Source organism: Rana temporaria, chromosome 13, assembly GCF_905171775.1.
Source record: "Rana temporaria chromosome 13, aRanTem1.1, whole genome shotgun sequence".
Lineage (NCBI taxonomy): Eukaryota > Metazoa > Chordata > Amphibia > Anura > Ranidae > Rana > Rana temporaria.
In genome coordinates, this window is record NC_053501.1 from 102,309,736 (window position 1) to 102,337,286 (window position 27,551).

General features: G+C 48.6%; 1 protein-coding gene across 2 annotated transcripts in view; it reads left to right on the forward strand.

Annotated features, from left to right (window-relative positions):
- OTUD7B (OTU deubiquitinase 7B) overlaps positions 1–27,551 on the forward strand; it is a 171,104-nt gene that overhangs the window by 79,035 nt on the left and 64,518 nt on the right. For both annotated transcript variants that reach the window (XM_040333116.1, XM_040333115.1), the window contains exons 2-3: positions 22,159–22,320; positions 26,013–26,228. In XM_040333116.1, the coding sequence (XP_040189050.1) occupies positions 22,159–22,320; positions 26,013–26,228 (378 nt within the window). The remainder of the gene's footprint in view (positions 1–22,158; positions 22,321–26,012; positions 26,229–27,551) is intronic.

Consider the following 27,551-nt stretch of genomic DNA (forward strand, 5'->3'; position numbering starts at 1 on the left):
GGGAGATGTCTGTGGATATTACAGTGGGGGAGAGATGTCTGTGGATATTACAGTGGGGAGATGTGGACATTACAGTGAGGACTATATATGGTGGTGATCCAAAAAATGATACGATCTGTGACTCTGATCCGATGAACGATCCGAACCGTGTTTTTTTGACCCGTTGCACCCCTATTAACAAGTCTTTACCACGTCTAGATGCCTAAATGTAGTTGCTGCCATGTGATTGGCTGCTTAGCAATTTATGTTACCAAGCAATTGAACAGGTGTATTCCCCCCCCCCCTTTTTTTTTTGTTGTCCTGACTGTTGCTTCTTAGGAATAGAAAAACATGGGGGAGTTTCTTGTTCCTGAAGTCCAAGGATCAGCATGACATCCAGACACCTAATGCTTCCAGATAGAGGCTGCTGTCATAGAACTTGCTCTTTAGTGTTTGCAGGAACACACAAACAATCCGATGACAAGAACACACAGGATCATAGACAATGGACTTCAGGAGTCCTAAGTTGTGCAAAGATAAAAGCGGGGACAACGAGTGCATTAAATAAAATCCTCCATTTATTTATAAGGATACAAATGAACGTCATTGCTCTCTCTCTCACCCTCCGGCGGGACCCCCGCCGCTCTGCAGTGATCCAGGGCACAGATCCCAGAGGACTAGTGCAGGCGCACTGCCTGATGACATTCCTTTGCTGCAGGCTCTGTTATGTGACTTCTTCTCCCTGGAGTGGCTGCCCTTGTATCTCTCTCGGGGCGGGTGACTTTATTAGGTGTCGTTGGCAGTTTGTTAAATGAAGTTACTTGTTGATAAGCTGGAGGCGGAGGAATCTAGATGTGATCACAGGAAGCACGGAACTCGAGGAGGCAGCACCAGCGTGGTGGAAAAGTCACCGGAAGGTGAGCATTGGGTAGAAGTGCGGCTGATGAATAGTGTTGGCTTTCTCCTTTTTATACTGTGCAGCTAAAAAAGCTCATCAGTGGGATAGGAGAGTCCCTACAGTACTGTACAGGCCTGAGGCATGGCAGATGTTTCTTTTTGTTGGAGTTTCCCTTTAGGGCTGTATAGCGAATAAACAACTACGCCGGGCCTTCTTCACACTGTCAATATAAAATCTGACTTTAAATGTGCTTTAAAGAAAATGCCTATAAATGCGTGTAATGATTTTCAGTGCAGCCAATTTAGCTGCGTTTAGAGAAAACAGTAATTGTGCATTCAGGTTCTGATTAGTAATTAAAACACAGCTAAACCCACTTTAGTTAAAAGCGAATTAAACCCGAAACTGTCATATATTGCAGCTTGCCCCGTTTGTTAACCCAATAAAAATAAAGATCCTACTCCTTTTAAAGCATGTTATACAGCACAGTGCTTGTACTGTGTCATTTGGCCCCCGTTTCGCCTGTAATACCTGGCTGATCCTGCAATCAACCCCCCCCCCGTACGCTGACCCCGATATATCATGGCTGCTGAGCCCTGACATCGTTGTCAGTGTACATGCCTCCGTCATCTGCAGCTCTCCTGTGTCCTCTCCTCCATTCCCCCTCGCGTACGCTGACCCCGATATATCATGGCTGCTGAGCCCTGACATCGTTGTCAGTGTACATGCCTCCGTCATCTGCAGCGCTCCTCTGGCTCTCCTGTGTCCTCTCCTCCATTCCCCCCCCCCCCTCCCGTAGGAGGATTCCGATTAGGGTAAGTTCCACTTTAAGGTGGAACTCTGCTTTAATGTTTTGAATGCTTTCATGTGCAAAGGAGGGATTTAGGATCTTTATAGACTCCGGCTCTCTCCATAAAGAGGACCTGTCGCATGTCTCTTGCCATCACAAGGATGTTTACATTCCTTGGGACAGCTATAATAATGATCCGAAAAATTTATAAAAATGAAAGACTGTGAAAAAATAAATTCATAATTAAAAAATAAATTAAAGTGCCCGTCCTCTTGCGCTTTGGTCCCGCACGCCCACAAACTGCAATCATTCCACACATGTGAGGTATCGCCGCAAACGTCAAATCATGGGCAGTCATTTTCCCACCAGACCTCCTCTGTATATCCAAAGTGGTAACCTGTAAAGGCTTTTAAAGCGTTGCCTGTGGATAGAATTTCTTTTACGACGTTTGTCGCCATTCTAGGAGTGTGTGCAATTACAAAGCGTGACTTGTTTGGTATCTATTTACTCAATGTAACTTCATCTTTTTATATTTTTTAAACAAATTGGATTATGTGGTTTTTTTTTGGCAGCAAAAATGTATTAACTTGTATTTTTTCCAAATGATTGCTCTTTGAAAAACCGCTGTGCAAATACCGTGTGACTTAAAAAGTTGCAAACCCCACCAATTTATTCTCTAGGGCCTCTGCTTTTAAAAAAAAAAAATATATATATATATATATATATTAGTATTTATCGGGGTATAGCGCGCACCCCTAAACTTGCCCCGAATTACTGTGAAAAAAAGATTTTTTGTACTTACAGTTTTGGTGTCTTCCGCGGCGGCCTCGTCGGGTCCGTCTGCGGCTTCGGGTGTCCTCTTCGTTGGGTCCGGCGTCCTTCTGTGGCGTCCTCGCGTCCTTCCCAGCTCATTTACCCGCGCCGAGTTTGAATACTGCGCCGACATATACCGAGCGCAGTACACATGTATCGTCGGGCAGGCTCGGCTACTCTCGCGCTGACGTCCTGTACGTCAGCGCGAGAGGTGCCGAAACTGGCCGAAAATACACTAGTGTACTGCGCTCGGTATATGCCGGCGCAGTATTAAAATTCAGCGTGGGAAAGCTGGTATCGGCGTATACCGCGCACCCACGATTTTTCCTGATTTTCAGGGCAAAATAGTGCGCGGTATACGCCAATAAATACGATATATATATATGGATGGATGGATGGATGGATGGATGGATGGATAGATAGATAGATTTATTTCAAAAAGTACCAGAAAAGGCCCAGTCTGGAAGTTAGTTTAAAGAACGGCAGTCTGCTCACAAATTTTGTAATAAAAACATCTTTGCCATTCTGAAGCTTCCCTCCACCCACTTTGCATATTATTTTATATATACTGTGATTCTGTACTTGCCAAATTATGCTGCAAGAAATCTCCCCCCACTGAGTCTGGCTGCAGCCGTTTTTAACTGTGGGCAGCTGAATCTGCTGCCTGTTCACTTCCTGAATTTACACAGAGGCACACTTCCAGCTCTGCAGCTCTCATTGGCCCTCTTATTACTCACCCCCTCCAAACTCTTGTGAGAGAGGGCTGTGCATAATGTCATAAGCCTAGGCTAATGACCAGACAAACAGGAAGGGGGCTGTATAAGGTATTTACTGGCCGAAAAAAAATGTTTTACTATCCAAAGTTAAAACAACAGCAGCAGAAGATTTAATAGATGGAAAGCTGACAAAAATGACTGAAGGCCCGCTTTATAGCTGGGCAGAAAATTGATGGCAAAGCGGTGGATGCATCCAATCGGATTCAGCTGCTGCTCGAGTACTTTGATAGCCAGCGGACGCCGACTGTCAGAATACAGTAGACCCAGCGGGAGAGTCGTCCATCCGCACTGTATAGCGTGGATGGAGGAACCGGTTCAGATTTTTCCTGGGCTGAAGGAATCCATTGATTTGCTGGATGCGTATGGCCAGCTTAAGGCCCCATTCACACCTAGGCGTTTTTACGCCTGAAGCGCACTACGCTCACAAACGCCAGAGGGGAGAATTAACATTATTCCCTATGGTGACTGTTCACACCTGAACGCCCAAACGCCTGTCGCGCGAAGCTCAAACAAGTCCCGGACCTTTTTTTGTCGCGCGGTTTGGGCGTATTTGAGCGTTTTTTTCCCCATAGAAAGTAATGGGAAACGCGCGAATTGAGCGTATCGCGCGACAACGGGCGTTTGCTACGGGCGTTTCATCGCTTTAATAAATAGAACTTGTCGCCCATGCAGAAGATTAAAAAAAATATACCAACATAGCAACAAGTGATGAAAAGATGATCATTTTTCCTATTGGCTAAAATAAAAAACGCCGAAGTACAAAAACGTCGCACGACGCTGTATGCAAACGCGCAAATACGCGCGACAAAACGCCAGAAAAAAACGCCCAAAAAAACGACCGACGCTCAGGTGTGAATGCAGCCTTAGAGGAGTTCCAGACTACAGAAGCGTTCTCTTCTGCATTCCAGAGCGGACAGATAGCGCTGGACTCCGGCCACCTCCTTGGATCTGGCACTGCTTGAGGAATGAAGAAAATGACTGTGGATGTCGGCGTGAGGCGTACACATGGTGTAATTAACAGCATATGCTTCTGGGACCGCGAGTGTTTTGGGGTTTTTGCGTGGGGTGGAGCGGCAGGGAGAGAGCTGTGCGTTTTTGGCAGCGATGTTTCTGTAAACATGTTTATCTATGGCGAAGGTTCACTTTACTGCTGGAAGCGTGGAATCTCCGTGTCAGTGGGAGTTATTTATATATGTATATCCCTGTGTGATTGGCTTAAAGCTAACCTCTGGGCACACAGCTAAACACACACATTAAATTTACATGTATAATCATGTGTGTGGTTTTTCCTGTCCATCCAGTCCTGTGTTTTTAGGTCGCTTTGTCAGACAGTTCAGGCTGCCTGTGGTGACCTGACTTTATTTTTCTTTACAGGTGAAACGCGAAAAATTTGAATATCGTGCAAAAGTTCATTTATTTCACTAATGCAACTTAAAAGGTGAAACTAATATATGAGAGAGACTCATTACATGCAAAGCAAGATGGTTAAAGCCGTGATTTGTCATAATTGTGATGATTATGGCTTACAGCTCATGAAAACCCCAAATCCACAATCTCAGAAAATTAGAATATTGTGAAAAGGTGCGATACTCTAGACTCTATGGCCCGGATTCACAAAGGAGTTCCGACGGTGTATCTCCGGATACGCCGTCGTAACTTTGAGTTGCGGGGTCGTATCTATGCGACTGATTCATAGAATCAGGTTACGCATAGATTTCCCTAAGATCCGACCGGCGTAAGTCTCTTACACCGTCGTATCTTAGGCTGCATATTTACGCTGGCCGCTGGGTGGCGCTTCCGTATATTTACGCAAGGAATATGCAAATGAGGCTTTTTCCGGCGTAAAGTTACCCCTGCCCCTATGAGGCGTAGCCAATGTTAAGTATGGACGTCGTTCCCGCGTCGAATTTTGAAAATGTTACGTCGTTTGCGTAAGTCATTCGCGAATAGGGCTGTACGTAAGTTACGTTCACGTCTAAAGCATTGACGATTTGTGGCGTAATTTCGAGCATGCGCACTGGGATTCTTTCACGAACGGCGGCGCATGCGCCGTTCGTAAAAAACGTCAAATACGTGGGGTCACAATTAATTTACATAAAACACGCCCACATCATCCACATTTGAATTAGGCGGGCTTACGCCGGACCACATGCGTTACGCCGCCGTAACTTAGGGCGCAAGTTCTTTCTGAATACGGAACTTGCACCCTAATTTACGGCGGCGTAACGTATCTGCGATACGTTACGCCCGCAGATAGATAGGCAATTCTATCTGAATCCAGGCCTACGTGTCCCACTCTAATCAGATAATTAAGCCGTAACGCCTGCAAAGGGTTTCTGAGCCTTTAAATCATGGGTCTTCAAACTACAGCCCTCCAGGAACTACAATTCCCATCATGCCTAGTCATGTCTGTGAACGTCAGTGTGTTACAATGCCTCATGGGATGTATAGTTCCGCAACAGCTGGAGGGCCATAGTTTGAGGATCCCTGCTTTAAATGGTCTCTCAGTCTGGTTCAGTAGGAATCACAATCATGGGAAAGACTGCTGACCTGACAGTTGTGCAGAAAACTATCATTGACACCCTCCATAAGGAGGGAAAGCCTCAAAAGGTAATTGCAAAAGAAGTTGGATGTTCCCAAAGTGCTGTACCAAAGCACATTAATAGAAAGTTATGTGGAAGGGAAAAGTGTGGAAGAAAAAGGAGCACAAGCAGCAGGGATGAGCGCAGCCTGGAGAGGATTGTCAGGAAAAGGCCATTCAAAAGTGTTGGACTTTCACAAGGAGTGGACTGAGGCTGGAGTCAGTGCATCAAGAGCCACCACACACAGACGGATCCTGGACATGGGCTTCAAATGCCGTATTCCTCTTGTGAAGCCTCCTGACCAACAAACAACGTCAGAAGCGTCTTACCTGGGCTAAAGAAAAACACACCTGGTCTGGTGCTCAGGGGTCCAAAATCCTCTTTTCTGATTTTGCATCTCATTTGGAAACCAAGGAGCCGGAGTATGGAGGAAGAATGGAGGAAACCAAGGAGCCGGAGTATGGAGGAAGAATGGAGGAAACCAAGGAACCGGAGTATGGAGGAAGAATGGAGGAAACCAAGGAGCCGGAGTATGGAGGAAACCAAGGAGCCGGAGTATGGAGGAAACCAAGGAGCCGGAGTATGGAGGAAACCAAGGAGCCGGAGTATGGAGGAAACCAAGGAGCCGGAGTATGGAGGAAACCAAGGAGCCGGAGTATGGAGGAAACCAAGGAGCCGGAGTATGGAGGAAACCAAGGAGCCGGAGTATGGAGGAAACCAAGGAGCCGGAGTATGGAGGAAACCAAGGAGCCGGAGTATGGAGGAAACCAAGGAGCCGGAGTATGGAGGAAACCAAGGAGCCGGAGTATGGAGGAAACCAAGGAGGAAACTAAGGAGCCGGAGTATGGAGGAAACCAAGGAGGAAACTAAGGAGCCGGAGTATGGAGGAAACCAAGGAGGAAACTAAGGAGCCGGAGTATGGAGGAAACCAAGGAGGAAACTAAGGAGCGGGAGTATGGAGGAAACCAAGGAGGAAACTAAGGAGCGGGAGTATGGAGGAAACCAAGGAGGAAACTAAGGAGCGGGAGTATGGAGGAAACTAAGGAGCGGGAGTATGGAGGAAACTAAGGAGCGGGAGTATGGAGGAAACTAAGGAGCGGGAGTATGGAGGAAACCAAGGAGCGGGAGTATGGAGGAAACCAAGGAGCGGGAGTATGGAGGAAACCAAGGAGCGGGAGTATGGAGGAAACCAAGGAGCGGGAGTATGGAGGAAACCAAGGAGCGGGAGAATGGAGGAAACCAAGGAGCGGGAGTATGGAGGAAACCAAGGAGCGGGAGTATGGAGGAAACCAAGGAGCGGGAGTATGGAGGAAACCAAGGAGCGGGAGTATGGAGGAAACCAAGGAGCGGGAGTATGGAGGAAGAATGGAGAGGCACACACTGCAAGATGCTTGAAGTCCAGTGTGAAGTCTCTACAGTCTGTGATGATTTGGGGAGCCGTGTCATCTGCTGGTGCTTCCTTCCGCAGGCGAGCTCTATGGGGGTGCGGACTTCATTTTCCAGCAGGACTTGGCACCTCCCCCACACTGCCAAAAGCACCAAAACCTGGTCACATGACCGTGGGATTATTGTGCTTGATTGGCCAGCAAACTCGCCTGACCTGAACCCCATAGAGAATCTACGGGGCGTTGCCAAGAGAAAGATGAGAGACATGAGACCGAACAATGCAGAAGAGCTGAAGGCCGCTATTGAAGCATCCTGGTCTTCCATAACACCTCAGTAGTGCCGCAGGCTAATAGCTTCCATGCCACGCCTCATTGAGGGGCCCAAACCGAGTACGGAGTACATATGCATGCTTCTACTTTTCAGAGGTCCGATATTGTTCTATGTACAAACCTTTTATTGATTGCATGTAATATTCTAATTTTCTGAGATTGTGGATTTGGGGTTTTCATGAGCTGTAAGCCAGAATCATCACAATTCTGACCAATCACGGCTTGAACTATCTTGCTTTGCATGCAATGAGTCTCTCTCATATATTAGTTTCACCTTTTAAGTTGCATTAGTGAAATAAATTAACTTTTGCAAGATATTCAAATTTTTTTTGCGTTTCACCTGTAGTTAAGAATTTCAGCTTGGTCACCTTTCTGCTCACAGCTTGTGTTTGGACAGTTAGGCTGCATTCACACCGGAGTGTAGCGTCTTTGAGCGATTTGCCAGCGGTTTTGTGCGACTTTCCGTGTTTGTATGCAGAGTTTTTGGGCTTTGCCGTTTTTTTTAATAGCCAATAGAGAAAAATGTTATCTGTTGCATCATTTATTGTTAATTTTCTTCTTTCTTTTTCCCCTTGAGACAGAGAAAGAGAGACAGAGGATATAGATTCCCCAGTCCCCTTTCTCTGCAGCCTCAGCTGCACTGAAAATGAATGGAGAGAAGACAGCGGCTCCTCTCCATTCATAAACTGAGACATCGTAATCACAGGAGGTTACAATGTTTTAGTTATGTGAATGGACAGTCGGTGATCACTGACTCTGTTCATACAGAAAAGGAAGGAGGACGACATGGAGGGGGACTGGAAGCGGATGCTGTGGCAGTCAGCAGTGATCGTGTGTGGGAGAGTTGCAAGCACCGATCACCACCACCTGTTTTTACCCTCTATATGCCAAAACCGCATGCATTGAAGGCGGTTGCAAAGCGGCACCCCCTATGACTTGAAAGGGTTACAGTTATATCGTATCGGTGCAGATAGACAAGTACTTGTGGAAATGCTCCGATACCTGAACCTTTTGCGGTGCGATTTGAGCCCATATGAAATTAATGGGCTTGAACAGGAATGCTGTGCGATTCCTGTCTAAATCGCATGCAGTTCCCCGCAAAGCTCCTGTGTGAGCCCAGGCATGTCGTAGTGATTTCAGTCTGGGTTCGCACAGGAGCAGCGCGGGAAACTGCATGCAATTAGGACAGCAATCGCACCGCATCCCTGTTCAAATCGCATGCGATTCTTTGCGGTGCCATTTAAACCCATTAATTTTGTATAGGCTCCAATCGCACCGCAGAGGTATCGAGGTAAAGAAAGGATTCCCTGAACCTGTGCTGCCCCTGGAAGAAGTGTGGCAACCTCAGCCTGGACTCCAACCAGTACGCCAACGTGTTTCGCTCCGCCCCCGGGGCTTAGTCACGGGGAACTCTGTATCGGCGAATACGTGACCGAAAGTATCGGTATTGGTGCAACCCTAGTTGCATTTAAGGGGTGATTTTGCCCACCAAATGCGACAAAGGGCAATAATTCCTGCAAAGAATCACGCCAGTGCCATGTGTACACCCCTGCTGCCTTTTCAGGGGAGCAGATGGCCAAGTCGTGGAGTTTTACCCCCCCCATTCAACGGCAACAAGGCCTTAAAGAATGTTCACACCAGCTGTATGCTAAAACCAGCTCTTTATGTACACAGCTTGGGCCAGAAACACAGAAGAATTACGCCGGCGTATCTATTGATATGCCGCGTAATTTCAAAGTTCCCACGTCGTATCTTTGTTTTGTATCTACAAAACAAGATACAACGGCATCTGGGATCAATCCGACAGGCGTAAGTCTTAGTACGCCGTCGGATCATAGGTGCAATTTTTCGCCGGCCGCTAGGTGGCGTTTCCGTTGAATTCCGCGTTGAGTATGCAAATTGGCTAGATACGGCGATCCACGAACGTACGTCCGGCCGGCGCATTTTTTTTACATCGTTTGCGTTTTGGCTTTTTCCAGCGTATAGTTACCCCTGCTATATGAGGCGTACTCAATGTTAAGTATGGCCGTCGTTCCCGCCTCGCATTTTGAATTTTTTACGTCGTTTGCGTAAGTCGTTCGCGTAGAATGACATCACCGTCGTAAGCATTGGCTTGTTCCGGTTTAATTTCGAGCATGCGCACTGGGATACCCCCACGGACGGCGCATGCGTCGTTCCAAAAAAACGTTTACGTTGGGTCACAACATATTTACATAAAACACGCCCCCATCACATCGATTTGAATTGCGCGCCTTTACGCCGCCAAAGATACACTACGCCGGCGTAACTTACAGCGCGCATTCTTTGAGGATTCGAAAAAAAAAAGTTACGGCGGTGTAGTGTATCTTAGATACGCTACGCCCGGCGGAAATATGCGCCGATGTACGTGAATCTGCCCCCTTGTGTCCAGTCTACAGCAGCCGTGAGGAGCGGTGCCTTGCATTTTACAACAGAAGGCAATGTTTACTTTTTTTTTTTTTTCTTACTTTATTGAGAGTGTACACTGCAGTCAGGTCTCTGCTCTTTGGGGCCGTGACATTCATTGTGATGTCTACATTTTCCCGCACATCACACCGACGTAGTGCTATGAACAGGACATATAAACTTGTTCTTCTATTTTATTTTTTAGGCTTTTTTTCTTTCTATTTTCACCTGATGAATCCGGCCAGTGAGTGCGTTTTTCAAAAGCACAAGCTGGCCTGCAGATGTATCAGTTACAGAGATGAGACAAACCATTTAACTCTAGCAGGGGTGCTTGCAATGATCGGCTTCTATTTCTGTAAAACCTTACTTCCAAAAGGAAAAAATAAAAAAATCTGTTGGTAACTATAAAGTATTTTCTGGCGTTTTGTCTTCAGATTGTTAGTGTTTTTAAATCTGCTAGCACAACCAACACTCCCCTCCCCCCAAACTGACGATGCTGCTGTCCAAAGGTGCCCCCTGTTCTCCTTCCTCCAGAGTGGGGGGTGCTCTAATGCAGGAGGTGCGTTTTTTTTTAAATGTTACTAAACCCACAACAGTAATATCGGTCTGTATATACAGTAAAGCACGCTTGTTATACTCACTGTGGAACCTAAGGGGTTAATTATCTGCATTGTGTAAAAAGGCTGGTTGATCCCGTCTTCTCTGATCCTCCCCTGTCCCCAATCCATCTGCTGATAGAACCGAGCCTTGGGGGCAACTCTGCACATGCTCAGTTTGGTGTGTATTGCTAGAGCGTTTGTGTTTTTTGTTTTGGGAGGGTGCATGTGATCAGCACAGGGCCAATCAGCACTGTTCAGACAGAGGATCTCAGGGGTCCTGCATCCTCCTGGGACAGCCAGAGGAGAATGCAAACTCCTCCTACAAGCTTTAACCAGACACTGATAGAAGTCACAAGACTGCTATATACTGCTGATGAGAAGAGGCATTGAGCAGTTAATAGTTACTAAAATAATTGCATTTCCATGTTCTGTGTACTGTGGGAGATCAGATTTTAGTGAATGCAGAGTCCTGGGTTTAGGAACACTTTAAAGAGGAGGTCCAGCATCCCCACCCCACGAAAAAACTAAGTCAGCCGCTACAAATACTGATGATTTACAGACCACTTTAACCTACAGGTAAGCCTAGATTACGTCTTACCTGTAGGTGCAACAAATATCTCCTAAACCTACACGGTTAAGGAGATATTTGCTGACAAGAATGTACCCCCCGGTACATGCGGCGGTCCGTAACCCGCGGGGAGCGGCTATTCGTTTTATAGCCGCCCCATCGCGATCGCTCCCCGGAGCTGAAGAACGGGGAGAGCCGTATGTAAACACGGCTTCCCCGTGCTTCACTGTGGCGGCGTATCGATCGAGTGATCCCTTTTATAGGGAGACTCGATCGATGACGTCAGTCCTACAGCCACACCCCCCTACAGTAGTAAACACACACTAGGTAAAACATAACTCCTACAGCGCCCCCTGTGGTTAACTCCCAAACTGCAACTGTCATTTTCACAATAAACAATGCAATATAAATGCATTTTTTGCTGTGAAAATGCCAATGGTCCCAAAAATGGGTCAAAATTGTCCGAAGTGTCCGCCATAATGTCGCAGTCACGAAAAAAATCGCTGATCGCCACCATTAGTAGTAAAAAAAAAAAAAATTAATAAAAATACAATAAAACGATCCCCTATTTTGTAAACGCTATAAATTTTGCGCAAACCAATCGATAAACGCTTATTGCGATTTTTTTTTTTTTTTTTTTACCAAAATTATGTAGAAGAATACGTATCGGCCTAAACTGAGGAAAAAAAAAATGTATAATGTTTTTGGGGAATATTTATTATAGCAAAAAGTAAAAAATATTGAATTTTTTTTAAAAATTGTCGCTCTATTTTTGTTTATAGCGCAAAAAATAAAAACCGCAGAGGTGATCAAATACCACAAAAAAGAAAGCTCCATTTGTGGGGAAAAAAAGGACGCCAATTTTGTTTGGGAGCCACGTCGCACGACCGCGCAATTGTCTGTTAAAGCGACGCAGTGCCGAATCGCAAAACCTGGCCTGGGCATTTGGCAACAAAATGGTCCGGGGCTTAATTGGTTAATATATGGACACTTGCCTGTCCAGGGATCCCGCGATGTCGGCACTGCAGCCAATCATCGGGTCGGGTGCAGCCGCCGCCATTTCTGGTAAGGGAACTCGGCAGTGAAGCTTTCTGGTTCCTCACTGTGCATGCGCAAAGTGCGCTGCGCTTTCTAATTGGTTCAGTGGCAGAGGAAGGAGGGAGGGGCTAAACTTCTGGGAGACCGGGCCATGACCCAGTCTCCTGGAAGTGGGGAACGGTACCTGTCAAAAATAGGTCCCCGTGCCCTCCCTCCCCCTGAAAGGTGCTAAATGTGGCACTAGAGGGGGGGGGGGGGGTTAGTGGAAGTTCCAATTTTGAGTGTAACTCCGTTTTTTAACTGGCCACATCACCAGCTGTAAACTTGGGGGGGAGAAAACAAATGCAGCCGCCACATCTCATGCAATATAAACCTTTCTTGGTTTTATGAGTGCTGTGAAGGTCTCTGACGGTCGGCAATATGACAAAGCCCTGACTTGTCTCCATCGCTCGCCTAGCCACTGTGGCCGCTAACCTTTCCTGTCCAGGATGCCGGACCTCCACCACCGTCCTTTGTATGGCCTACAGCAGACCTCATTAGTGTTCCTTTTATTGATGTGCTTGTTGGGCTGAGCGGTGACCTCATCACTTGGCGAGCAGCGAACACGTTTGGGACTTTCCAACCAGTCCAGATGGGAGGTGAGACTAAATAAAGACGCAGTGTAAGGAGCCAGACATGGAGCCGGGTAACCCAAGAAGATGCCATAGATGTCTGGCTCTGCAGTCACGGCTACTGTACATATTTCTTCCACCGGCCCGCCGAGAGGTTGGCTTCACATTGCAGCTGCATTGTACAGGGATTCCCTCTGGCTGCAGGCATCATCGACTATCAGAGAATGTGTCCCCTGCAGCTGCATTGTACAGGGAATCTCTCTGGCTGCAGGCATCATCGACTATCAGAGAATGTGTCCCCTGCAGCTGCATTGTACAGGGAATCCCTCTGGCTGCAGGCATCATCGACTATCAGAGAACGTGTCCCCTGCAGCTGCATTGTACAGGGAATCCCTCCGGCTGCAGGCATCATCGACTATCAGAGAATGTGTCCCCTGCAGCTGCATTGTACAGGGAATCCCTCTGGCTGCAGGCATCGTTTACTATCAGAGAACGTGTCCCCTGCAGCTGCATTGTACAGGGAATCCCTCCGGCTGCAGGCACCATCGACTATCAGAGAACGTGTCCCCTGCAGCTGCATTGTACAGGGAATCCCTCCGGCTGCAGGCATCATCGACTATCAGAGAATGTGTCCCCTGCAGCTGCATTGTACAGGGAATCCCTCCGGCTGCAGGCATCATTGACTATCGGAGAATGTGTCCCCTGCAGCTGCATTGTACAGGGAATCCCTCCGGCTGCAGGCATCGTCTACTATCAGAGAACGTGTCCCCTGCAGCTGCATTGTACAGGGAATCCCTCCGGCTGCAGGCATCATCGACTATCAGAGAATGTGTCCCCTGCAGCTGCATTGTACAGGGAATCCCTCCGGCTGCAGGCATCATCGACTATCGGAGAACGTGTCCCCTGCAGCTGCATTGTACAGGGAATCCCTCCGGCTGCAGGCATCGTCTACTATCAGAGAACGTGTCCCCTGCAGCTGCATTGTACAGGGAATCCCTCCGGCTGCAGGCATCATCGACTATCAGAGAATGTGTCCCCTGCAGCTGCATTGTACAGGGAATCCCTCCGGCTGCAGGCATCATCGACTATCGGAGAACGTGTCCCCTGCAGCTGCATTGTACAGGGAATCCCTCCGGCTGCAGGCATCATCGACTATCAGAGAACGTGTCCCCTGCAGCTGCATTGTACAGGGAATCCCTCCGGCTGCAGGCATCATCGACTATCAGAGAATGTGTCCCCTGCAGCTGCATTGTACAGGGAATCCCTCCGGCTGCAGGCATCATCGACTATCGGAGAACGTGTCCCCTGCAGCTGCATTGTACAGGGAATCCCTCCGGCTGCAGGCATCATCGACTATCAGAGAACGTGTCCCCTGCAGCTGCATTGTACAGGGAATCCCTCCGGCTGCAGGCATCGTTTACTATCAGAGAATGTGTCCCCTGCAGCTGCATTGTACAGGGAATCCCTCCGGCTGCAGGCATCATCTTCTATCAGCTGATTGGCGAGGGTTTCCGGCTTGGGCCTGACATCGGCCAGCTCATATACCACCATTTAGGACCCCATCATGCGTTTTTTTAGTGCGTCATACGGACCCTAGAAAAGGGTGCTTTATCTCTTTAGGTCAGGGGTCGCAAACTGGAGGCCCCTCCAGCTGTTGCAAAACTACAAGTCCCATGAGGCATTGCAAGGCTGACAGTTACAAGCGTGACTCCCACAGGCAGAGGCATGCTGGGACTTGTAGTTCTGCAACAGCTGGAGGGGGAGGCGCCAGTTTGAGACCCCTGCTTTAGTTGTTTCCTGTTTCCATTTTCTCCGTGGACCGGATTCAGATAGCCTTTACGTCGGCGTATCTATTGATACGCCGCGTAAGTTCTACGAAGCGCCGGCGTATCTTATTTCTGTATTCAGAAAGCAAGACACGCCAGAATTTTACTATGAAACGGCCGGCGTAAGTCTCTTACACCGTCGTATCTCACGCTGCATATTTACGCTGGCCGCTAGGTGGCGCTTCCGTAGATTTCCGCATCTAATATGCAAATTAGGTAGATACGCCGATTCAGAAACGTATGTCCGCCCGGCGCATTTCTTTTTTACGTCGTTTACGTCAGGCTTTTTCCGGCGTAAAGTTACCCCTCATAAAGCAGGGGTAAGTCATGTTGGGTATGGATGTCGGAAACGAACGAACAGCGTCGTATTTTACCTCGTTTGCGCAAGTCGTTCGCGAATAGGGCTGTACGTAAGTTGCGTTCACGTCGAAAGCATTGACAGTTTGTGGCGTAATTTGGAGCATGCGCACTTGGAAACGTTAACGGACGGCGCATGCGCCGTTCGTAAGTAACGTCAATTACGTGGGGTCACAAGTAATTTAAATAAAACACGCCCACATCATCCACATTTGAATTAGGCGGGCTTACGCCGACACATTTACACTACGCCGCCGTAACTTAGGGCGCAAGTTCTTTCTTAATACGGAACTTGCGCCCTAAGTTACGGCGGCGTAGTGTATCTGAGATGTGCTACGCCCGCCGATAGATACGAAAATGTATCTGTATCCGAAAAGCGGAAGTTCCATTTTTGGGTGGAACTCCGCTTTAAGCCTTGTTGTAAGCTTACCTATAGGTACAAATTATGCATGGGAGTTTACTCCCCACTTTAACCACTTAAGGACCGCCTAACGCCGATATACGTCGACAGAATGGCACAGCTGGGCACAATCACGTACCTGTACGTCGCCTTTAAGAGCCCAGCCTGCGCCGCCGCACTCACGACCCAGTCCGAAGCTTCGTGACCACGGGGCCCGATCGCCGTCGGTGTCCCGCGATCGGGTCACAGGAGCTGAAAAATGGGGAGAGGTGAGTGTAAACACACCTTCCCTGTTCTTCTGTGTGGCTTGTCACTGATGTCTGTTCCCTGATATAGGGAACGACGATCAGTCACGTATAGCCACGCCCCCCTACAATAAGAATCGCTCCATTAGGGCACACTTAACCCCTTAGCGCCCCCTAGTGGTTAACCCCTTCACCGCCATTGTCCTTTTCACAGTAATTGGTGCATTTTTATAGCACTTTTCGCTGTGAAAATTACAATGGTCCCAAAAATGTGTCAAAAGTGTCCGATGTGTCCGCTTACTGCGTGTTTGTTTTTTTTTTTGTTTTTTTACCAAAAATAATTAGAATAATACGTATCGGCCTAAACTGAGGAAAAAATGTTTTTTATATCATTTTTTTGGGGGGATATTTATTATAGCAAAAATGAAAAAATATTCTTTTTTTTTTTTTTTTTTTTTAATTGTCGCTCTATTTTTGTTTATAGCGGAAAAAATAAAAACCGCAGAGGTCATCAAATACCACCAAAAGAAAGCTCTATTTGTGGGAAAAAAAGGACGCCAATTTTGTTTGGGAGCCACGTCACACGACCACGCAATTGTCAGTTAAAGCGACGCAGTGCCGAATCGCAAAAAGGGGCCCGGTCCTTAACCTGCATAATGGTCCGGGTCTTAAGTGGTTAACGTGGCTGTAAACCTCAGACATGAAATGTGAACAAAGCATATCCCTCTACAGTGTGTACTTGTCTCAATCCAGAGCACTAGGTGTCATTTCTGTCTGCTGCCTTCCTTCCTTTGCTATCAGTATGACTCGCTTCCGACAAATTTTCCTGACACCAAGAGAAAAAGAGGGAGCGCCGCTTGATTGACAGCCTCAGCTCTGTTGCTGTGTGGAGGGGGGGTCTCTTCCCTCCAATCAGCTGTCTGATCTCTTCTCTGCTCTCCTGAGCTCTGCAGAGTACAACTTCCATCTCTTCGCCCCCTTTTTTCTGACATTCAGACGAGCTTTATAAATTCTAGACTAGGGGGGTTTATAAACACAAAGTCCTGTCCTTCTTTTTTTAGATATAAATGTGAGTTTTTAGGTTTTCCAGGATAATCGTTGTGATAAAACGCAGTCTCTACTTCTTTAGATCCGAGCAAATGCAGCAGGTCGGCTGCTAATTCTTTTGGCTATAAAGCAGAACTGCGGGTAGAAATGTCACGTGTGGCATTAAAGGGTTATTTATTACCTCCTAGCAGAAATGTTCCTGTTGTGTTTATAGATCGGGGTCTCCCAATGTTCCAGGCAAAGGGCCAGTTTAATGTCCTTCAGCCTTTTAGGGGTGCCCTGGCATCAGTGGGATCAAACAATGCTCTATGATTAGGGGGGAGGCGCAGTGCCCCATCATTGGTATCAGTAGAGAAATGGTGCCCCGTCATCGCTGTTAGTGGGAGGAATAGTGCCCCATCATCGGTGTTAGTGGGAGGAATAGTGCCCCATGATCGGTGTTAGTGGGAGGAATAGGGCCCCATCATCGGTGTTAGTGGGAGGAATAGTGCCCCAGCATCGGTGTTAGTGGGAGGAATAGTGCCCCAGCATCGGTGTTAGTGGGAGGAATAGGGCCCCATGATCGGTGTTAGTGGGAAGAATAGTGACCCATCATCGGTGTTAGTGGGAGGAATAGGGCCCCATCATCGGTGTTGGTGGGAGGAGTAGGGCCCCATCATCGGTGTTAGTGGGAGGAATAGGGCCCCGTCATCGGTGTTAGTGGGAGGAATAGGGCCCCATCATCGGTGTTAGTGGGAGGAATAGGGCCCCATGATCGGTGTTAGTGGGAGGAGTAGGGCCCCATCATCGGTGTTAGTGGGAGGAATAGGGCCCCGTCATCGGTGTTAGTGGGAGGAATAGGGCCCCGTCATCGGTGTTAGTGGGAGGAATAGGGCCCCATGATCGGTGTTAGTGGGAGGAGTAGGGCCCCATCATCGGTGTTAGTGGGAGGAATAGGGCCCCGTCATCGGTGTTAGTGGGAGGAATAGGGCCCCGTCATCGGTGTTAGTGGGAGGAATAGGGCCCCATGATCGGTGTTAGTGGGAGGAATAGGGCCCCGTCATCGGTGTTAGTGGGAGGAATAGGGCCCCATCATCGGTGTTAGTGGGAGGAGTAGGGCCCCATCATCGGTGTTAGTGGGAGGAATAGGGCCCCGTCATCGGTGTTAGTGGGAGGAATAGGGCCCCGTCATCGGTGTTAGTGGGAGGAATAGGGCCCCATGATCGGTGTTAGTGGGAGGAATAGGGCCCCATGATCGGTGTTAGTGGGAGGAATAGGGCCCCGTCATCGGTGTTAGTGGGAGGAATAGGGCCCCGTCATCGGTGTTAGTGGGAGGAATAGGGCCCCGTCATCGGTGTTAGTGGGAGGAATAGGGCCCCGTCATCGGTGTTAGTGGGAGGAATAGGGCCCCATCATCGGTGTTAGTGGGAGGAATAGGGCCCCGTCATCGGTGTTAGTGGGAGGAATAGGGCCCCGTCATCGGTGTTAGTGGGAGGAATAGGGCCCCATCATCGGTGTTAGTGGGAGGAATAGGGCCCCAGCATCGGTGTTAGTGGGAGGAATAGTGACCCATCATCGGTGTTAGTGGGAGGAATAGGGCCCCATCATCGGTGTTGGTGGGAGGAGTAGGGCCCCATCATCGGTGTTAGTGGGAGGAATAGGGCCCCATCATCGGTGTTAGTGGGAGGAATAGGGCCCCATCATCGGTGTTAGTGGGAGGAATAGGGCCCCATCATCGGTGTTAGTGGGAGGAATAGGGCCCCATCATCGGTGTTAGTGGGAGGAGTAGGGCCCCGTCATCGGTGTTAGTGGGAGGAGTAGGGCCCCGTCATCGGTGTTAGTGGGAGGAGTAGGGCCCCATCATTGGTGCCAGTGGAAGGAATAGGGCCCCATCATTGGTGCCAGTGGAAGGAATAATGCCCCATCATTGGTGCCAGTTGAAGGAATAGTGCCCCATCATTGGTGCAAGTGGAAGGAATAGTGCCCCATCATTGGTGCAAGTGGAAGGAATAGTGCCCCATCATTGGTGCCAGTGGAAGGAATAGTGCCCCATCATTGGTGCCAGTGGAAGGAATGGTGCCTCATCATTGGTGCCAGTGGAAGGAATGGTGCCTCATCATTGGTGCCAGTGGAAGGAATAGTGCCCCATCATTGGTGCCAGTGGAAGGAATAGTACCCCATCATTGGTGCCAGTGGAAGGAATAGTGCCCCATCATTGGTATCAGTGGAAGGAATAGTACCTCATCATTGGTATCAGTGGAAGGAATAGTGCCCCATCATTGGTGCCAGTGGAAGGAATAGTGCCTCATCATTGGTATCAGTGGAAGGAATAGTGCCCCATCATTGGTGCCAGTGGAAGGAATAGTGCCCCATCATTGGTGCCAGTGGAAGGAATAGTGCCCCATCATTGGTGCCAGTGGAAGGAATAGTGCCCCATCATTGGTGCCAGTGGAAGGAATAGTGCCCCATCATTGGTTCCAGTGGAAGGAATAGTGCCCCATCATTGGTGCCAGTGGAAGGAATAGTGCCCCATCATTGGTGCCAGTGGAAGGAATAGTGCCCCATCATTGGTGCCAGTGGAAGGAATAGTGCCCCATCATTGGTTCCAGTGGAAGGAATAGTGCCCCATCATTGGTGCCAGTGGAAGGAATAGTGCCCCATCATTGGTGCCAGTGGGAGGAATAGTGCCCCATCATTGGTATCAGTGGAAGGAATAGTGCCCCATCATTGGTATCGGTGGAAGGAATAGTGCCCCACTGGCACTATTCTCCCTCCCGAGAGGAGGAGGATTTGTTTATCAAATGAAATATCTGGAATTCCTCTCCCACTATCAATGGCTACTTGTGGAGCACCCAATTAGAACCATTATGATGAGCGATTTACAAGCACCATCATGTTCTGTACAAAGGGAACAGTGACAAGAGTGACTTATACTGGTAACACATTCCATGCACAGCAACAATACAATGTAACAGAATGTTTCCCACAAATGATCACTAAACTATTTGCCTCAAGTAGTATAAACTTTGATAGGTTAAAGCAGGGGTCCTCAAACTTTTTAAACAGGGGGCCGGTTCACTGTCCCTCAGACAGTTAGAGGGCCGGACTATAAAAAAAAAACTATGAACAATTTCCTATGCACACATTGCAACGCTCCCCCTTCATCATTATAAGCCCCCCTCACAATCATTAATTGCAAACCGATCATGATCATTGCAAGTCCCCCCCCACCTCACCATCATCATCCCCTCATTTCAAGCCCCCCTCGCCATCATTGTAAGCCCCTCATTGCAACCCCCCCTTCACAATCATTAATTGCAAGCTGATCAAGAACATTGCAAGCTCCCCAATCATCATTACATCATCATTAGCCCCCCCCACCATCATCATCATTACATCATCAGCCCCACCATCACCATCATTAATTACATAATCATCATCATCATCATCATCATCATCATCGTCGTCGTCGTCGTCTCCCCTCACCATCGCAAGCCAGCCCCCCCCCCCCAACATCATCATCATCATTAAAAAAATCATCAAATCCCCTCACCATCGCAAGCCAGCCCCCCCACCATCATCATCATCATTAAATAAAATCTTTAGCTCCCCTCACCATCGCAAGCCAGCCCCCCCACCATCATCATCATCATTAAATAAAATCTTTAGCTCCCCTCACCATCGCAAGCCAGCCCCCCCCATTGTAAGCCCCTCACAGCCTCCTTACTGTTTTGTGCTGTGTCACGGTCGGTCCGGCTGTCACGATGCTCCCCCACTGTAACAGTTCTGGCGCGCTGTGATAAATGTCCCGCCCTCCTCCTCCTAGACCAGCTTGTGTGACAGACAGCACACTGGCTCTATCACACAAGCTAGTCTTCTAGGAGGAGGAGGGCGGGACATTTATCACAGCGCACCCGAACTGTTAACGCTGTGTCATGGAGATCTCCGTGACACAGCGGGATTGCTGTGTAACCGGCCGGCATTGCCTGTCAGGGACGGGCGGGCCGGTTTAAAGTCCTCCGCGGGCCGCATGTGGCCCGCGGGCCGTAGTTTGAGGACCCCTGGGTTAAAGTAACACTAAACAACAACATCCTTTATCCCCAAAAATAATCCATACACATCCACTACTTAACCACTTGTCTACCGGGCACTTTCACCCCCTTTCTGCTGTCACACTTTGAATGACAATTACACAGTCATGCTACACTGTACCCATATGAGATTTTTATCTTTTTTTTTTTTTACACAAATAGAGCTTTCTTTTACTTTTTTTTATAGTTTATTATAACATTTTGCAAACCGGTAATTTTTCTCCTTCGGTGATGGGCACTAATGAGCACTGATGAGGCAGCACTGATGGGCACCGATCGGTCCCTGTAACAGAAGCCGGTTAACGGCATCGTTGGTGCCAGTGGGAGGAATAGTGCCCCGTCGTTGGTGCCAGTGGGTGGAATAGTGCCCCGTTGTTGGTGCCAGTGGGAGGAATAGTGCCCCGTTGTTGGTGCCAGTGGGAGGAATAGTGCCCCGTTGTTGGTGCCAGTGGGAGGAATAGTGTCCCGTTGTTGGTGCCAGTGGGAGGAATAGTGCCCCGTCGTTGGTGCCAGTGGGAGGAATAGTGCCCCGTCGGTGCCAGTGGGTGGAATAGTGCCCCGTTGTTGGTGCCAGTGGGAAGAATAGTGCCCCGTTGTTGGTGCCAGTGGGAAGAATAGTGCCCCGTCGGTGCCAGTGGGAAGAATAGTGCCCCGTCGTTGGTGCCAGTGGGAGGAATAGTGCCCCGTCGTTGGTGCCAGTGGGAGGAATAGTGCCCCGTTGTTGGTGCCAGTGGGAAGAATAGTGCCCCGTTGTTGGTGCCAGTGGGAAGAATAGTGCCCCGTCGGTGCCAGTGGGAAGAATAGTGCCCCGTCGTTGGTGCCAGTGGGAGGAATAGTGCCCCGTCGTTGGTGCCAGTGGGAGGAATAGTGCCCCGTCGTTGGTGCCAGTGGGAGGAATGATGCTCCATCGTTGGTGCCAGTGGGAGGAATGATGCCCCATCGTTGGTGCCAGTGGGAGGAATAGTGCCCCATCGTTGGTGCCAGTGGGAGGAATAGTGCCCCATCGTTGGTGCCAGTGGGAGGAATAGTGCCCCATCGTTGGTGCCAGTGGGAGGAATGGTGCCCCATTGTCAGTGGCAGGTGCTATGATCCATCATTGGTGTCAGTGGGGTGAATAATGCCCCAAGGGCAGAATAAAAGCAAGCAAAGGGCCAATGTTTGGAGAACACTGTTGTAGAGTAAAGCCAGGGGAATCAGTGATCAGGGCTCTGTCTCCAGTATTGGGGGCTGATGGTCGCTGGTTGGGTATTATCCCCCTTTAGTAGGTTCTATGAATGTTGAGTGGAGACGTAATCGTTTTTCCTCTGTACTGAAGCAGAGTCCACATTAGGGGTGCTGCACTCTTTTATGTATGTTGGGGACATAATTGGTAAAGATAAAAGTCTTCGATTCTAATGATCTACATTTTTTGCTCTCATCTTAGGTAAGAAATGGGACTTCAACGCAGCAGTGAATGACTACGACCAACTACGGCAGCCACATGCTGGCGGCCCAGCCCAAAACTTCAACGACCCGCGAAGTTACAAACCCCAAGACACGGCCCGACCCATGAGGCCAGCGCTGCAGCGGCAAGATGATATACAAGGTGAATATTTTCTTCTCTTAGTTCTTTAACGGACGCAGCTCTTCTGTTTCTTGGCCATGGGGTTTAAAGTGCCACCTACTCCTGTGCTACGAACCCCTGGGGCAGGCACCCCAACGCATCTATGCCTATGCTATGAACCCCTGGGGCAGGCACCCCAACGCATCTATGCCTATGCTATGAACCCCTGGGGCAGGCACCCCAACGCATCTATGCCTATGCTATGAACCCCTGGGGCAGGCACCCCAACGCATCATCAGTCTGGTTCCCTACTGAGCATGTGTGAGTCATGCTGCATTTTCTGAGTGGTCCCTGCTGTATTCTGGGACCTGTGTCTCCCAGAAGACAGCCGAAGGGGGAGATGGAAGAGGGGCCTTACATGGAATAGATCGCTGTGGATTATGCAGCGATCTTTTGCCAGAAGTGGGAGGAAATACCTAGATTTGAGGAACCAGATAAGTAGAAGTTCAATTTTTAGGTGGAACTCCGCTTTAAGGTTAAAAACCTTCTGTTCTTTAGCTCCTCCCTCTTTTTTTTCTTCTTACCTGAGCCCCATCCAATCCAGGGATGTGAAAAAAGGGAAAAAAGTGCGCTTACCAATAAATTAAATACAATAGTGAACCAGCTGCTAACTCAAAAATGTTATACTAACATAAAATCTTATACAAAAAATGTGGAGTAGCGCTTAGAAAATAATAGTTGAAGGCCTCCGGTTGACAAAAGGCTGATGTGAAATGTCAATCAAGATATTAGAGTGTATGTGATCAAAGTCAATTAATCAAATAATCAATAGTCCAAGTGAAAGGAAAAAACAGGAAAAAACAGGAGCGTGGCGCCCCGGGCGGTGAATAAGATCTGGCTCCAATATGGATAAAATGCAACTTGCTGACCCTTACCACAAACGAAGGTCCCAACGGACCTAGTCAGGCTGGAATCGCTGAGTGTATTGAAGAAAAGGACTAGTCAGTGTAGAAGGTCCCTCCCGAGGTCATAAATCCATAATAAAGCAACCAGAAAAAAAAGAAAACTCATATAGTGTAAATCTGTGTTAAAAAATATACACCTAAGTGTATCACCCTGTGACTGGCAACAGACAGTGTGAACGTACAACCACCACCAGTATACACACTGACCCTTACCAGAGCATAGGATCCATCAGGATCAGTCAAAGCATAGGGAACATACACAGTGAGCAGCAATGGAGTATCTCGGCCGATGTTGGAGCAGAAGATGCAGTAAATCCAAAAATATAAGGGGAGGAAAGAGAACTCACATGGCGTGATATCGTACAGATATTTATTAAAAGAAATAGTATCACTTACAGTTGGGTACAGAAATGTCAGCAGAGAGAAAAAGCCGGCCGGCGTAACAAAACAAATCCTCAGTTTGCGGTGACGTCAGCACGTCGCCTCCCTACGTTTCGTCTGCTCTTAGACGTGGTCCAGGGATGTGCAAGAACACAGCGGCTCTGGCTGCTGTCGCTCTCATCATTAAACCGTTTGAAAGCGTCAGAGCCATTTGTTTCCGCTGCTTTCAATCAAATCCTGTGATGCGGGTGGGGCCGAGTCCCGCTGTCTGCGTCAATGGACCAGCAGTGGGTTTTGGGTGTGATCACACACAGGAGCCCCCAGGGAAAGCGGCTTTCCGTGGGGGCACTTTGATGAAAAGGGAGGGGCTTGGAGCGCTGACAGAGCAGATGAGTATAAAATGTTTGTTATTTTTATAAAAAAAAATGATGGTTTACAACCATGTTAAGCACAAAAAGGTGCGTGTGCTGCAGCACGGTGCGTTGTATAGTGGATCCGCCCCGACTTTGCCTCACTTTGTCCAAGTATGACAGGAGCTCATAGTATGTGTAACTTGTAATCCTTTAAGAATGAACTTCAGTCTCTGAATAAGCCCTGCTGTGATTGGTTCTCTTTTACGAATGAACAGCATGAGTGAAAAAAAAAAAAACATTTTACGGCTTTGTTTGAGTGCTGTGTAAACTTGGAGTAAGGAAATAATAGAAGGTATAGAATACACAGACGGGCCTCCCGCTGACGGCAGGTGAGGACAAGAAATGTCAGTTCCTAAAGCTCCTCTAATAACAGTTTATACGCACTCTGACACATGCGTCCCATTGAAAGGTCCGTCGCATAAAGGCCGCAACTTTCTCCAGTGCTGTAATCCCGAGCATTTCAAATATGACGAGAATTCCAGTCCCTTCAATGATCATTTATGATTGAAGACATGTATAGCATTGGGGAGATAACGAGACATTCCAGGTTTATATGCCGCAATAAAAGGCAGCATGCAACCAGAGGGATTTAAAGTGTAAGTAAACCCCCCCCCCCCCCCCCATCGTATCGTTTTCAGCCAAGGAATCTTGGCCTATGTTTAATCTTCAACTGCCATGATGCTGCACATGTGATCAGTTATGACACCAGCCATTGGATGGTTTGACAGTTTGGTTGAGAGCACAACCAATGGGAGTGTTACATTTCCGGCCATTTACACTTGCTTCGGCTTCAACAAGGCTTCGGACAGGCTTTGTTAAAGCTCTCTGAATGAATGAATGAATGAATGAAAAACTTATATAGCGCGGCACATGCGAACTGAATCGCCTCTGAATGCTAGTCGAAACTCCTGTACCTAAATAAAATGGTTCACTTACAGTCCTGTTTACACTTTTGCTTTGGCTTCAAAAATTATACCCCATGTAGCTCCAGTGGTCCTTTAAAGCGTCTTCAAAGCCTCCATAGAAGTCTATGGCAAAGCCTTATTGAAGGCCCCCGCGGAGGCCCCTGTTGCAGCCCCGCGGAGGCCCCTGTTGCAGCCCCGCGGAGGCCCCTGTTGCAGCCCCGCGGAGGCCCCTGTTGCAGCCCCGCGGAGGCCCCTGTTGCAGCCCCATGCAAAAGCAAGGTGTAAGCTAACCATTTTATTTAGTGACAGGAGCTTTGATTGGCGTTCAGAGAGCTTTAACAAAGCCTGTCCGAAGCCTTGTTTTGAAGGCTCTGGGTCGGAGAGGAGCCTTAGTACATCATGTGACCAGTTTGAAGATGTCTGAAAACGTTAAGTATATAAAATGCACTGAAGGGGTTATTGGGGGTCAGGGGGCTGAGCCCTGAGTTGGACTTTTATGTAAGAGGCACCCTGCATTTTAAAAGTCTGTGAATAAAGGTTTTATTTAAGTAACAACAACATGATGTAAAGCTAACTTTTTATCTTTTTTAGCCTTTTAGTGTACCAAAAACCATAATACAAGTGGAATCTCGGATTACGAGTATAATCCGTTCCAGGAGAATGCTCGTAATCCAAAGCACTCGCATATCAAAAAGAGAGTTTCCCCATAGAAGTCAATGGAAACGAAAATAATTTGTTGCCCGTTGACTTCTATGGCATGCAATACCGCATGTGGCTGGAGGTGGGGGGGCGCCGGAGAGCCTCGGAAACAGGGTATTTCCGCTCAGCTCTGGCGCCACCTCAGGCCAAATTCAGTACTGCATACCACTGTAGCTTGAATGCTGCTCGTGTTGCAAGACAACACTCGCAAACCGAGACAGGAGTTAAAAAAAAAAAATGCTCGTATTGGGAAACGCTCGTTAACCGCGTTCCTCGCAATTGGAGGTTTCAATGTATTCTCTTTATAATATGGCTGCCTTTGTCCTCTGTCTGCAGTCATTATAACGTATTTTCCCCTTCTTGTCCCGCAGAGAAACGCCTGTCCCGAGGCATCTCCCACGCCAGCTCCTCCATTGTTTCCTTGGCTCGATCGCACGTCTCCAGCAACGGCAGTAACGATCACCCGCTGGAAACCCCGGTGTGCACCTTCCAGCTGCCAGACCTGACGGTATACAGCGATGACTTCCGCAGCTTCATCGAGCGGGATCTCATAGAGCAGTCCATGCTGGTCGCCTTGGAGCACGCCGGTGAGTTATTTCCTGATCATCTATAGGGGGCAGATGGATCAATACGGTTTTGTTTTCATTGTGTATGTGATGTCTGGTATACAGTAAGTGTTAAAGCTGGACTTCAGGCAAATGGCTAAATACACAGATGATATACAGTAGACTCCACCTAACGCCAAATTCCTTTCTTTTTCCTGCTCCTGTGACCTGACTTCCTGTTAGGTGTTTATTCTCCATGGTCCCCCTGTATGTAGGAATGTAGTCACCCTCTCTTGCTTACCCCAGAGAAAGACTATGGGATTTGTAGTGCACATAACGCAGTGCACATGATCTCAGCTAATGTGCACTGATCATTCCAAACACAAGCAAGGGGAAAAGGTTGGGGAGCTCAGAGGAGCAGGACAATGAGGCAGAAAAACATGGTAAAGCCTTGTACGCACGATGGGATAATCCAACGGGAATTGTGTGATGACAGGATGTTGTCGGATAATCCAACCGTTTTGTATGCTCAGTCGGACAATTGTCGGGTTTTTCCGACAACAAATGTGGGATGTCGGATTTTCCAACGCAAGTCCATTGAGAAAAAAAATCTAGGGTTGTCCCGATACCGAGTATTTGCGTGAGTACTTGTACTCGCGCAAATGCTCCCGATGCCTAATCCGGATACTTTTTTTTTTATTTTTTTCGGAGTGGGGGCGGAGAGCAGGCGGAGAGGGGGCGGGAACCTATCAGAGAGGAGACTGAGGGGGCAGCGAGGAAGGCGGAGTGGAGGCAGAGAAGAAGTCAGAGAGAGGGCGGAGAGCAGAGCAGTCCCCAGGTATGTATAACATTACACTGGAGGAGAGCTTCTGCCGCCGTCTAGCTGTTCGGCGCTCAGGCCAGGGAACATAACAGCTTTCATTTGAATAGCTGCTGTTCCCCGCCGCGCGTCGTCATGGCCCCTCCCCCTTGTCTGCCACTTTTCCCAGGATTGGACAGGTGATCTGTCTATCAAAGTGCCCGGACAAGGGGGAGGGGCCATGACGACGCGCGGCGGGGAACAGCAGCTATTCAAATGAAAGCTGTTATGTTCCCTAGCCTGAGCGCCGATCAGCTAGACGGCGGGGGAGACATGGCTGCATATGGGGGGGGGGGGGAGACGTGGCTGCATATGGGGGGGGGGGGGGGAGGACATGGCTGCATATGGGGGGGTGGAGTCATGGCTGCATATGGGGGGGTGGAGTCATGGCTGCATATGGGGGGGGGAGACGTGGCTGCATATGGGGGGGGGGAGTCGTGGCTGCATATGGGGGGGGGGAGTCGTGGCTGCATATGGGGGGGGGGGGAGTCGTGGCTGCATATGGG